The sequence below is a fragment of the Pseudorca crassidens genome, chromosome 8, assembly GCF_039906515.1.
Source record: "Pseudorca crassidens isolate mPseCra1 chromosome 8, mPseCra1.hap1, whole genome shotgun sequence".
NCBI classification, from domain to species: domain Eukaryota; kingdom Metazoa; phylum Chordata; class Mammalia; order Artiodactyla; family Delphinidae; genus Pseudorca; species Pseudorca crassidens.
Genome location: NC_090303.1, coordinates 36,384,118 through 36,398,032, shown reverse-complemented (window position 1 = coordinate 36,398,032; position 13,915 = coordinate 36,384,118). Strand labels below are relative to the sequence as shown.

Here is a 13,915-nt window from a genome sequence, read left to right as displayed (position 1 = left end):
TGAGCATGCAGTAACTTGAAAATTCTACATTCACTTTTGCTATGAGCCTCTTAAAAAGTGGGTGATTACATAGTTAGTATTCTGTCAAGGGTCATCTGTTGACTTCTTTGTCTTCTTAAGAGCAAGAAAGGAATTCTCCCTCCCTTCTTCCCTCCCCACTCCCTTCCTTCCTTCCTTTCTTCCTTGGTATCTTCTATCCCCACAGGCATTTTCCTTTCCCCTATATGCAGTCATTTTCTCCTGTATTTTTGTTTGCATGGGTTCTTACATCATACATGTATTTTTTGCTTTGTACTCATGAATTTTAGGGGATTTAAATGGCATGTGTTATCAATCTCATTCCATTTCTTCTTATTATCACTAAGCATGTGATAAAAATAAGACTAGCTCTTTTTAGAGCTAGTCACATCATAATGGATGCATATGCCTAATTGCTTTTAATCACTGTAATAATCCATGGTGGGTACTCCTCCATTTTACCTACCTGTTCTCCAGTTGGATTCCCCAGTGACCTCCAGTTCTCACCCACCACCAAAAAATGCTTTAGTGTATATCCACACTCATCACTCTGTAGCTAAATGAGAATTTCTTGAGCAGCAGGAGAACCTCTGGGTCATGGTGTGCAGTGCTGAAATAGTCACCAGAATTGCTATACCAGTCCACAGTCTCACCAGTAATGTGTGATGGTTTTTACTTTCCTAAATCCCTGTGACATTTAATATTGTCCATTTTTCTGACTTTTGCCAGTGTCCATTTCGTAAGAGCGTTTGAATCTTTTGATTGAAACTAAGGTCTTCTTGATGTCAATGGCTAAAGAAATAGCTCTATTGAGAGACATAATTTTCAGTTTATGTGTATTTTATTCACCTGAATTTCAAATATTATCCATAATTTAGGGTTCCAATTACCATGATGGTGAGAAAAGTGATTAAAATGTGAAGGTCATTATTAAGATATGGTTAGGCCTCCCCTGCCCCAACACCTGGCTCAGTCATATCCCTCTTCCCAACATCATGCTCTTTCTGGTGAAATGCTAGTTACCCATCAAAGCCTAGTTTAAAATCGACAACCTGCTCTGTGCCATTGAAGTGTTTTGACCATACTCTAATGATAGTAATTATGACGGGTCATTAGAGCTAGTTCTCTACTTTTCTGTGCACCCGAGTAGCATGTGAACTTACGTGGCCTAGGGCATCTTTGTACCCCTCCCACCCAATTAATCTAACTTAATTGTAATTAATTAATTGTTTTGTGAATGTTAAGCAATAGCCATTGTATATTTAATATTTCTATTTTATCTGACTACAGCAATCATTTCTGGTTCTGAAAAATTTTTAGATTAAAACCATCTTCCCCATGTTCTAAGGTATGAAACATTGGCATCTTAGCACAGCATTGATTTAAGGGCTGCATTGGTTTCAAAACTGCTTCCTGGAAAAATCCTGGCCTTGTGTGGAAATACTTGTAAGCTTACCACAGTGCTAAGGTGGGGTAACCTTCCAGCCTTGCAAGAATGCTGGTCAGGATCCTTCACTGTCTCAGTGAAATGGTCCCTCTCACCATCTGTTCATCTGACTTTCAAGTGTGTCTGCACCCTTTTAGCAGTGTACCGTACAGCTCCGGTTTCTTATTAAGAAACATTAACCTGGAACAGGTAGCCTGCTTCTATCAAGAAGTCAAATTGAGGAGACTTCCCTACTGGCCCAGTGGTTAGGACTCCACGCTCCCAATGCAGGGGGCCTGGGTTTGATCCCTGGTCCAGGAACTAGACCCCACATGCATGCCACAACTAAGAGTTCGTATGCCACAACTAAGGAGCCAGCGGGCTGCAACTAAGCAGCCCACCTGCCACAACTAAGACCCAATGCAAACCAAATAAATAAATTTAAAAAAAAAAAGTCAAATTGAGGAAAGTTATATTTAAAGGAGATAATTTGAGAAAAACATTATTTCAGCTAAGTCATTTGTGATTTTATCCATTGGAAGTTTATGTAAATGCTGTGCTTATTTCCTTATCTGTAAATTGAAGGAAATAAATTATGTCCAAGTCTCTGAAGTTCCGTGATATGATATATACCAGTTAGCCTCTGTGGGAAGAACCAACTATACCCCCCAACTTGGGGGACTTTGGACTTTCCTTACTTCCTCAGGAATTGTCTCCATGACTTGAAGATCCTCACGTCTATAAAGCCACCAGGGCTTTTGATTTCTTCTCACGCCAGACTAGCTGGCTCCCAGTTGTACACTTTTATTCTTTTCCATAAGCCCCAGGGCCTGATTGTGCTTCCTGTTTTTCTCTCAAGCTTCCTCCTTCTCCATGCTTTTTTATGGTTCCCTTATCCTTCGGTAATGGCTGCAGAGTGGTGTGTAGCTTCTGCAGCAGTACCTGACAACAAATCATCCAGCCTTGATCGGTTTAAAAGTTTTATTGCTGATCCCACGGGGAACCAGAATGAGGGAAATCACTCAGTTCCTTCATCCATAACAAGAGCATAAGGTTGCTGGAGAGTGCCTGGAATTAGGAACTAGGAATTAGGTTAATGTCCCAAAACTCCCTGGCATAGGGCTTGGCACATGGTCAGTGCTATCCTAGGAAATGCCACCACTCAATTTTGCTCTGAAGCTACAGGGGCCTAAAGTCCCATAGTAAGAACATTCCCAAGTCCCTTCACTTTTGTCAACGCCCCTGTGAGCAGCCAGTGTGCTACTGCAATTATTACACCTGAGAAGAAACCTTTTTTTCACTTTAGTATAGCTTTAGCTTCCTACGATGGGGTAGGAGGAGATCGCCCAAGTTCTGACTGGAAAACAAAGATAACCTCTTTTGTGAGGTTGGGGTAACTTTTGGTGTCATTCCCACAGAGCCTGTCAAGTCTCTGTGCTGTGGGAAGCAGATACAACCTTGAATGAATATTGTACATGATTTAAAGTAATTATTTTTCCACATTTATTTCTCTTCCATAAATACAGAGAAGCAGATGAAATATCCTTTTATTATAAATGGCTGCTTACTGCCAATAAGCTAGTTTAAATATTTTTACTTCCTCATACGTTCTTTTGTTCTTGTTCAGGTATATATTCTGTATTTAAAAATCATGGTAAAAACATATCAGTATAAGCAAAATAACTTGTCTTTTTAAATTAGAGCAAATATGCAGCTGTTGTTGATACTCCTTAAATAAAATTGCAGTCTCGTACATTCTGATGATAAAATCTTTTCCAATAGTCTTCATGGGTTTTTGACAACTTTAATTTTGTAAAGGGTTTCATATATACTCAATGTAATGTTAAAAATTTCAGTATACTTCTTGCTTTCCATGTACAAATATCTGGCTTGTTCTTCTGAGAAAAAAACAAACTCTGAGTTGGTTTGGAATTTCAAGTTGCAATGAGAAAAGTCCACCTTTAGCTTTCTGCTCTTATGTTAAGGCTACGACTCATCTCCAAACAAACGTATGATTGAGGTGATGTTTTGGAATAACATCCTGTGTTTTGGTGGCGCATCACTCTTCAGTGACATTCTGAGGTTGCATTGTATTAGCACATGATATTTTCCCCAGTTAATTGATATCCCAGGTTTGTCCAGGGGAAAATCTACCGCTCCCCCAAACATACTTGACAAGTTATTATATTTACTTTAGTCAAAGCCCGTGTGTGCAATGTCCCTCTTGGAGGTGGTCTATTATTGGAGTCCCATATGCTTTTTGTTTGGGAAGAAAGCAGTCACTGTGTCATACTGTTACATGGAGTATTCTTTTTCAGGGATGTTGTTCCCTTGGGGACCATATCAGGCCAGAGTTCCTTAGTCTAATAAGACCTTTGTAACTCTTATTGTATAAGAGTTCTGGGAGGGAAGCAAGAGTTAAACAGAAAATGTAATTCAAGCAACTATATTAGGCCACATGTGGGAAAACATGACTCTTAGTATTGGATTAAAAAAAAGGTTTATTTGTTGTAAAAAGGACTCTGATGCCAAAATTTTCAGGGTATTTCAGTGTAAGTGAAGACTGTTGTGGCCCAGGGAACTCACAACATTTTAACATTTACTTTAGTTTCTGAATATGTATGATTTAAAAAACACCATACAGAGTTGTCTTTTCACAAATTTTATATTTAAAAAAAGATATAATTAATTGTTATAGAAGTCCTGTATGGTGATATTTAAGATTTTCTTGTGTGAGTTTTCCCATCAGCAAAATGATGTTTAATCCATATGAGGATAATGATTATAGCAACGTTACATACATATTCTTCATGCATTAATACAAAAATCTGTACTCATAAGAATTACTCAATTTAATTGTTGTACTTTACCAATTGATGACAAACACACTGATTATATTCCATAAAGGTAGAATTTTAAAAATGAATTTTTTCTACATGAACATAGAAGCTTGCTCTTCAGATTTTATAGTTACAACTGATGAAGAAATTTTTAATTTATTACATATAACATTTTTGGATACAGAAGTCATAAAATACTTATAAGTTCTTAATTAAAATATTTAAATGTTTTGACAGATTATGATAATATAAAATCTGTTTTCTGAAATGAGAACGTTACAGTAAAATATATGATATTGTGTAATATTTTGAGAGTTCCCTTTCACTTTTTTTTTTTTTTTTTTTACCAGAAAATGGTTTCACAGCAACGCATTCTAATTCATGAAGATTCCATGAACCTGCTCAGTCTTTATACCTCTCCCTCTTTGCCCAACATTACCCTGGGACTTCCAGCAGTGCCAGCCCAGCTGAATGTAAGTCATTATTACCCTGCAACAGCCTAAACCAGCCCAAGGGATATTTTCATAGGGAAATTCTCATTCTTTTCTTGTATATTTAGACTTCAGGGAAACTTGGTAGTCTACTTCTCCTTCACTGTTTGCTGAGTTGTTCAAAGATGTTCAGTTTAATTTCACATTAAAGAATCATGCTGGTTCATACAATATATAAAAATAATAACTAACATTTGTATAATGCTTTATAGCTTTTAAAAAAGAAAGCACTCTCCAGGTATATTATTTTGGTAGCTCCACCCAACCATCCTATGAAACAGAGATTACAGGACACATTTTTACAGAAGAAGCAGCTGAGACTTGGAATGCATAAAAGCCCAAGATCACAGACCCAGCAAGTAGCAGACCTGAACCTCAACTCAGGCCATTGCTGAGAGGTGCAGCGTCTGAAGCGCAGCAGCATATGTTTAAAGAATTTATTTTGTGAATGACTTTATTTTGAGAATTTAGGTTACTGACTCTGTGGTACTGAAGAATAAATATCTGGAAAACCTCTCTAAGAACAATATTAAACTCTTGCCTGGAGATTCAAAGTGAATCAATTACTTTAAAAGTCCTGACAACTGAAATAGGATCTTTTGGAGGTAATTGTCCTACTAACAGAAGACAGCAATAATTATTTTATGCATATTCCCTAAAATAATATAAATTTCAGTCACTGTAAAAGATTTGTAAACTTTACCTAGACTAATTTATCTGTGAAAAGTTAGTAAATTAAATTGTACTTATGTAGAGGTCATATGATACATTTGGTTTAAAGAGAAATTTGTTCCAACCCTTGGCACCAATTTTGCCAATTTTTAGATGCAGGTCTTCCACTGAGTCCATCTTGTCAAATTCACATCTTTTACAGTATGCTAACATTAAGAAGTCATAAAGAGTTGACCATTTTGTGACTAATTTATTTTCAAAATATGAATCCTATCTATGGTATGCTACTAGTTTATGCACAAGCACACCTACAGGTGACATTTTTAAATGATACCTTTTATGATTGTGTTCAATACATATTATAAAACCAATCTAAGAGGTACCTTATTGTATTTGGTATTTTAAATAGAGTAGAATGTTATCTTATGTGATATAGTAATCTTATACCAGTGAGGAGAAAGCAAAATTTGGATGTTGTTTCTTATTTGGAGATTAAAGAAGACAGGCTTAAAAACACTGAATTCAGCTATGCCCCTGAAATTCCACGTGAAGCATTTGTAAACAGTTGGCTCTAGTGAAAAGAAGAAAGAAATTAGGGATGAAATAAAACATACATATTTATGGATGATATTTTCAAATCTTCACTTACTAAAAATTATTTTCTTCTGTTCCTGTTTTTTCCTATCTCTTCTGATGATAAGCAAATGCTAGCACATAAACTTATGACACGTGAATAGGCTTTTTTTTTCCTACTCTTTTTTTTGCATGTTCTAAGTCACTCCTACCAGCTAACACAAACATACACCACTTTTAATGTGGTCGGGGAGAATTTTTTCCCAAAGGACCAAGTACTAAAAACCAGACCATTTAATGTTTCAATGGTAATACAATTTGGTACCTTTGGATGAATAAACCAGTGTGGTTTGGATTGAAGTTTCATTTTTCTTTCCTTCCATTTTGGTGTGGATGAGGCCATCACAATTAATTTTTCAAGTTTAGCATTGCTTTGGCAAAGGGATCTCTAATATTCTAGTTCCCCACTGAGTAGTGGTAAATTTTAAGGAAAAGAGACCAGGAGAAGGAATCACTTGTAGATTAAACATTGCATTGACTCACTGTGTGACTAAGACAAACCATTTACCTCTTTGTCCTTCAATTTCTCCGTCACTGAAAATTGCTTTGCTTCCCTGGTACACAGCAATTTCGAAAGATGAAACATGAGTTTTGAAAAGAAACATGCCACATAATTTTGAGGTATTAGACCTCTGCTTTTGTAATACCAAAATGACCACCATTCATTAAGTTCTTTGAATAGGAGAATTCATTATTACTGTTGATGATATAAATATTATTGCCTTATTATTGTGTTATCATATATTTCAAGTTCTTAATAGCATTTTTATTTGATATCTAATTTCACTTGTAGTTTATTTTATTAAACAAAAGTATCTGGAGTGTCATTTTCAATATTTAAAGATTTGGGAATCTGTTATGAATTAATATAAAATACATGTTTAAATCAAATTCCTGCATATTTTATATAACCTTTCATTGACTTATCTCAAGAATTTTATTTTAAAAATTAAATACTGGAAACCCACACTCTGTGAACATATTAGAGGACGTATAGAGAAAGGGTGAATGGTTCCTTCTGCTTGAAGCTCCAAAATTACGGATCTTTTTATCTCTAGCTTCTTAATCCCTATTGTATAGCCATTAGCTCAGCGATTTGAATAAATTTTACTTTTCTAATATACCTTTTACTACAGCAGTGTATTAAACTATTTTAGAAATAACTGTCCCAGTTATTAAGCCTGAAATTAGCATGATTTTTAATGTTAAAAAACGTTTTATTTTGGGTTCCGTATAATGATACCCAATACTAAATTGTCTCCAGTGCTTCAGCTCTATTTTTGTTTCTCCTTTGTTAGTTCACTTAGTTCACAAGACATGGTGTTATCCATTTTCCCTACTCAGCCATTGGATAAGGTAGGGCTTCTTGGTCGGGGGTTAGGGGGGGTGGGAATTATGGAATAAGAAACTAATCTAATGATTTACAGACCTAATGACCCATATGGATGAAAGTGGATTAACATCAGTATTATTTCTTGACACAGGCTTCAAATTCGCTCAAAGAAAAACAGAAGTGTGAGACCCAGACACTCAGGCAAGGCGTTCCTCTGCCTGGGCAGTATGGGGGCAGCATCCCGGCATCTTCAAGCCATCCCCATGTCACTTTGGAGGGAAAGCCCAACAGCAGCCACCAAGCTCTCCTGCAGCATTTATTATTGAAAGAACAGATGCGACAGCAAAAGCTTCTTGTGGCTGGTAATTCATAACGGCACCATTTGCAGGTTATTTTAGGGCTTTCATTTTATCAGCAATTCAATGTAATGTCTCTTTAACTCAAGACCTAGTAAAGATTCAGTGTCATACATAGGTCTCCCTGATACCTACTACTGTGGAAAGACTTGTCTTTATTTATTCCTCTAGATCCATGAAAAAAAAACTCACCTTATTTAACCTTCATACATACCAGAGTGGACTATTGGTGAGTCATTGATCAGTTGCATATCTGCCCAATGCTTTGGCACTTTTGCCTTCACCCCACCCAACCTAGCCTTCTGATATTTGCCCGGTAGTATACTACTTTTCGTAAAACTTATCCCATAGCTATTTTCTGTAGCTTCTTTCCTAAATTGTGTATGTGTCTGTGTGTGTGTACATATATACATGTACATATATATTTTTTTCAGGTGGAGTTCCCTTACATCCTCAGTCTCCCTTGGCAACGAAAGAGAGAATTTCACCTGGCATTAGAGGTACCCACAAATTACCCCGTCACAGACCCTTGAATCGAACCCAGTCTGCACCTTTGCCTCAGAGCACATTGGCTCAGCTGGTCATTCAGCAGCAACACCAGCAATTCTTGGAGAAGCAGAAGCAATACCAGCAGCAGATCCACATGAACAAGGTAAGTCCCCAAGCCACGTCAACATGCCATAACCACTGGTGTGGAAATTGGGGTTTTCTTCACTGATGTGTGCATACAAGAGAGAATGTTGGTATCCATCACAGCCAAACGGAGACTGCCCTCCTGGCCGTGCTGTCAGGGCTCAAGGGCACCATCACATTATCACTGTTTTCTCCATCACTACACGCGTAGGACATTTGTAGCAAAATTGAGCTCCTAGATTAGAAAGTCTCTTATGATTGGGTACCTATCTTAATACAGAAGCACATACAGGAACATGTGTGCAGAGCCCCATTTTTTGTTATTGTAGTAAAGGTGTGAGGCAGAGTTGAAGTTTGCACAGGTGCTAGCAGCTATGCCAAGGTCGGCCAGTTAGGTATTTCTCAGCAACTTCTATGTATGCATGTTATATTTATTTTTTAATATGCCCTACTTTATTCCAGTCAGTGTTGAAGCGGTTTCTCAGAAACTTGTGGTAGTTTCTTTCTGGCAGCCTTATTGTGGCTGAAACGGACAGCAAATGCCTGAATCACAGCACATCCTCAGGAGCCCTCCTGCTGAGGCAACCACAGTCATTCTAAAATAATGGTATCAGGCGGGCCAGCAAAGCATTTTCAATGAACTTGTAAGCAAAACTGGTCTGTACAGTTTTGCCACTACTCTCTGCTATGGTAGCCTTACAAAGTAGAATCCTCTCATTTCTGGAGAGTGAAAGGTCCTGAATATCAAAATTCTTTCTATTATCTTTTGTTACTATATCACCTCCAGATATCTTGTAGAGACATTATATTGAGAAACAATCTCCTGTTTACTGATAAATGGATAGCTAAAAATTGAAATAGTATTTAAATGCTTTATTGTATTGTGATATAAACAAAACAAATCTCATGCGAGAAGGTCTAATCATCTTTCTAATAGCAAGAGAAGGGGGTGTTTATCATGTGCTCACCTTATTGCAGGTGGGATTAGAGATTTTCTCTCCTCTTTGGCCTCCATCTTATGGAGCACAGGCTCCGGACATGCAGGCTCAGCGGCCATGGCTCACGGGCCCAGCCGCTCCGTGGCATGTGGGATCTTCCCAGACCGGGGCACGAACCCGTGTCCCCTGCATCGGCAGGCAGACTCTCAACCACTGTGCCACCAGGGAAGCCCTGGCCTCCATCTTAACAAGGCAGAGCCATGAAGGGAGCATGGGCTGAAGACCACAACACTGAACACAAATTCTCCCAGTCCAACCCTTTGCAGCATTCAAAGATGACGTGTATGTGTGCATATCGGGGTTCAGGGTGGTTGGCTGTGCCATCTGCCTCTCCTGTTATCGTTTGCTGTACTGCAGATTGTATTTCACTATATTTCAGACTCTTTCTGTTTCATCACATTAATGCCTGTTTTATTGCTACAGCATTTCTCTAAATTTATCAAATTGTTTTGGGTACAAACAGTCTTGTCAGAGGAGAACCAACTTCCTTCTTGTATAATGGCATATAATACTCCTTGTCTTGAATGTTATTCTGCATGTTTACTATCTTATGGTAGAGTTACGTTGGTTTGTTTGTTTTGTGGTATCTTAGCACTACTTAAAACTACCAGGTATTCGTGAAACATTGTCCAGTGTGAGAGGAAAGACTGGGAATTCTACTTTTCACCTCACAATATTTTGATCTGGAATTAAGTTCATTTAGAAAAGTAGTATTGGATTGTAAGTATACTTTCTGCTACTCGGTTCGATTTCCTAGAAATATGTGGATGTGCATATTCTATTATAGGTAAATTAGGTAAATTGGTCCCTTTGAAATCATCATCTACAGATGATTTCTATGAATACCTTTAAGAATACTTTGGAATACATTTTTTATGACCTAGAGTTGCCACTGCTTCACATTCAGATGGTTTGTTGATATCAGAATCTTTGTATATTAGTATCACAGTGGAGATTTTGACAGGCAGATGCTAACCTCAGTCACATGGAAGAAACTAAGATGGAAAGCAGGCATTTGCATTTTAGCAATGAGAAAAGCAAATCTTATCAGAGACCTTCTCCCATGTGGAGCTGATTCCTTGGAATCTGTTAAGAATTCTTCCCAAAATTAGAAACAAACCTATACTTTTAGGTACATGTTTGTACAGTGGTTTGATTATTAAATCTTGTCTTAATTAGGCAAAATGAAGCCCAGAAAACTTCAAAGTACAAAGCTGATCTTTATATATTAACCTCTCTCAACTTGGGTGTTTAGATTACTCAAGCAGGTCTCTACTTGGCTTTTCTCCATGTATATATTCCATATGTTTAATCAAGATGGCATATGCACACTGGGTATTCTCCAGATTTGAAAATATTTCGCTTGCCCTCAGTTGTCTAAGGAAATAGAGAAGAATCTTATTAAATAAATCTTGAACTCCATCCTGTTCCATGGTATTCACAATAGAACCATTAATAAATGAATTGCTACTGTTCACCCTCCCCCATGAGGTAATGAAAACATTTAGTTCACATTAGGAGAAGGCCAAACTTAGATGCCAAAAGATAACAAGTTTTATATAATAATACATCTATGTGTACTCTAACCATTTAGAATAACGATTAATGAGAAATAACCACAGAAACTTTAATATATGTCGTTTTTTCCCTATTATCATGGAAGAACCTTTACTGAATCCATTCAAATTGGAGCCAAATAGTTGGCATCATAAAAGCATGGTTCTTACTCTTGAGATACTTATTCCAGCAGGAAATATAGGCACACATGAAGAATAGGTGTGCAGATGACATATTTTAAAATGTCTTTTCCTTTTATTCCCTCAGCTTTTCTTTATGGTTCTTTTTTGAGGAATTTAGGAATTTTGAGGAAAAATGGAGTGAGAAGAAAGAAAAAATACGTAGGTTTATCTCTAAACTTACATCATATTAAATATGATTGGGCTTCCTGGTATGAAATTTTTAATGATTTATTTGAATTGCTAAAAATCTTTAGAAGAATTAGAAGCAAAGCTGTACTTTTCAGAACAGTTTATACAATGATTGGCTTATTAAATTTAAAAAACTTTCTCATATCTTGCTATTATTTGACTGCATTTATGAAAGCGGTCATTCATGCTTGTTATAACTATACAATGTAAATGTTATTAATCATACTAAACAATTTACCTACCTGTTACCTGATACTTTAATGACATTTACATGGGAAATTTGTGTGTGGTAAGATGTTAAGCCTCATGTAATTATGTTGTAAGTGCTTAATAGCTTAGCAGAAGTACCCCAGGAATGGGTTTATGTAGCATTTGTATTGCTGTATCTACCAGTAAATAATGGGGCAAGCCTGAAAAATGAATGAAAAATGTCAGAATGATTTGTCTCTGCTTATCAGTTTGTATATTCTGTTTTCACTGGAAGAGTTTTGAGAAGCTTAACCGTAAGAAAATCACGGCTTACAACATTTGTTCTTTGATTTTTTTTTGAGACATTTACAAAATTCAGAGATGCATTTAAACAATTTATATTACTAATATATAGTACCTTCATGTTTCAAAAAAAACAAGAGTTTTTTAATATGAGGATTTCAAAAGAAAACTGTTGCTTTTGCCAGTATCTTTTGATTTTTTTATTAGAAAAAAATGGTTTCTAAAACAGAATTTTCCTTGTAAATACAAAATAGCAAACAAAAATATAGGAGGGTATTGATAATTTTCTTCTGAACCGTTTTCAAGTTTAAATATTGCCACAGATTATCTGGTAAAAACTATGATGAAAACAAAATACCACAGTTACTTGGACGTTTTTATGATTTTTGAAGGAGTATCTGACCACTGCCTAATTATCAGAAGGGTAGATCTCTAGTCACATCACTCTCTGAATGATATACAGAAATTTTCCAAAGTATATTCAGGCATTTTTGTTGTGAGATAATTTGACATAGATCTCTGCCCCCTTCCAAATGACAACATTATTCTTTGAATTATTTCTCAGTTATAGTATTAATAGAATAGCATTGGTTGATGCCTAATTGTTTCTGTTTTAACTAGAATTTTAATAACTTTTCTAATACCTATATTTTTCATATTCATTCCATCAAATCCATATGAGAAGAAATTTTAAAATTATTTCTTCATTCAATACTTATTTATAAATAATCTATGCAAGTATCCATTTAGCAAATCATTACTGAATTCTTACTTGGTACCAGACACTATTTTAGGCACTAAGAAAACAACATTCATTATCCTCATGGAGCTTACCATATGGGGAGCAGGGGACTGAAATATTCCAGTAAACAGTAATACAATACAATGTTTTAAGTATTAGGATAGGGGACATGAGGAAGGAAATTGTTTCCTTTGAGGAAACAAGATTTTGAGACTTGTTTAGTTCTTCTCAGGATTATCTTGTCCTTTTTACATCTTTTCCTCTCCCTTCTCTCTCTCTCTCTTTCTCTGTCTCTCTCTCTTTCCTTCCCTGCCTCTTTCTCTGTTTCTCTCCCTCCCTCTCTCCCTCTCTTTCTTTCTTTGTAAAATGCTCTGTGATAAATACCTTATGCATTCCTATGACTGGATATCAGCCAACACTTTAAAAAAAACCCACATAAATCATGAGATGATATCTTATACGTGTCAAGGTTCACTCTAGATATAAGTATTTATTATATATTTATTACTATGATACTTAGGCATTTTGACATGAGTGCTATTTTATCATAATAAAAATATATCTAAGACAAGAGCAGTGAAGGGGAGGGTGGGCAGATGTCCTACATTGCCCTTATTAAAACAGGTAGATTTTATGTCTGACGAGCAAGGCATGAATATAGTTAAGCTCAAATGCTGGCACAGAGCTAATGGGGAGCTTTCATCAGTTTTGGAAGAGAATTTGACCCTTTATTTGAGCAGTATCTGTTGTATTCCTTTTCTTGACACAATTTTCTAACATAGATGTTAAATTTTCTCCATAACCCCTCATGATTCATACCCACTCCTTGTCCCCAACAATCCATCCAGAGCAACTCAGGGGAGAATATTCTTTCATGCCTGTGGTCACATGCAAACATAGCATGGTTGTGTGTGTGTATGTGTGTGTGTGTGTGTGTGTGTGTGTGTGTGTGTGTGTGTATTTTTCCTTATAAAGTATCCCTGAAGGCAGCGCTAAAATATAACTGTTTTGTGCACTATTAAGCAAAGTGTATATTTTCCCAAGGAAATTAATTTGAACAACAATTATACAGACAGTTACAATCCCAAGAGTTTATATATTTTGAAGTCACACTTCATATTAGTTTATTTTAATAAGGGTATTTCTATCCATGCCTTACTTGTAAGAAGATTAATATTTTAAGGATAATTAGGTAAGGACCAGGTACCGATTTCTGCTTTTTTGCTACACCTATTTCTCCTAATGTATCTTTTCCTCCTCATCTTTTATACAACATGGATCTTTCCAGAACCTTTCCCATAGGGACCTTAGGGATAGGATCATTTAAATGATGCCAGCTCTCTTTTATGTGTA

At 36.3% G+C, this 13,915-nt stretch overlaps 1 protein-coding gene across 15 annotated transcripts in view; it reads left to right on the top strand.

Annotated features, from left to right (window-relative positions):
• Window positions 1-13,915, top strand: part of HDAC9 (histone deacetylase 9) — a 581,469-nt gene that overhangs the window by 161,222 nt on the left and 406,332 nt on the right. For all 15 annotated transcript variants that reach the window (XM_067746216.1, XM_067746208.1, XM_067746213.1 and 12 more), the window contains 3 exons: window positions 4,635-4,757; window positions 7,565-7,775; window positions 8,204-8,421. In XM_067746216.1, the coding sequence (XP_067602317.1) occupies window positions 4,635-4,757; window positions 7,565-7,775; window positions 8,204-8,421 (552 nt within the window). The remainder of the gene's footprint in view (window positions 1-4,634; window positions 4,758-7,564; window positions 7,776-8,203; window positions 8,422-13,915) is intronic.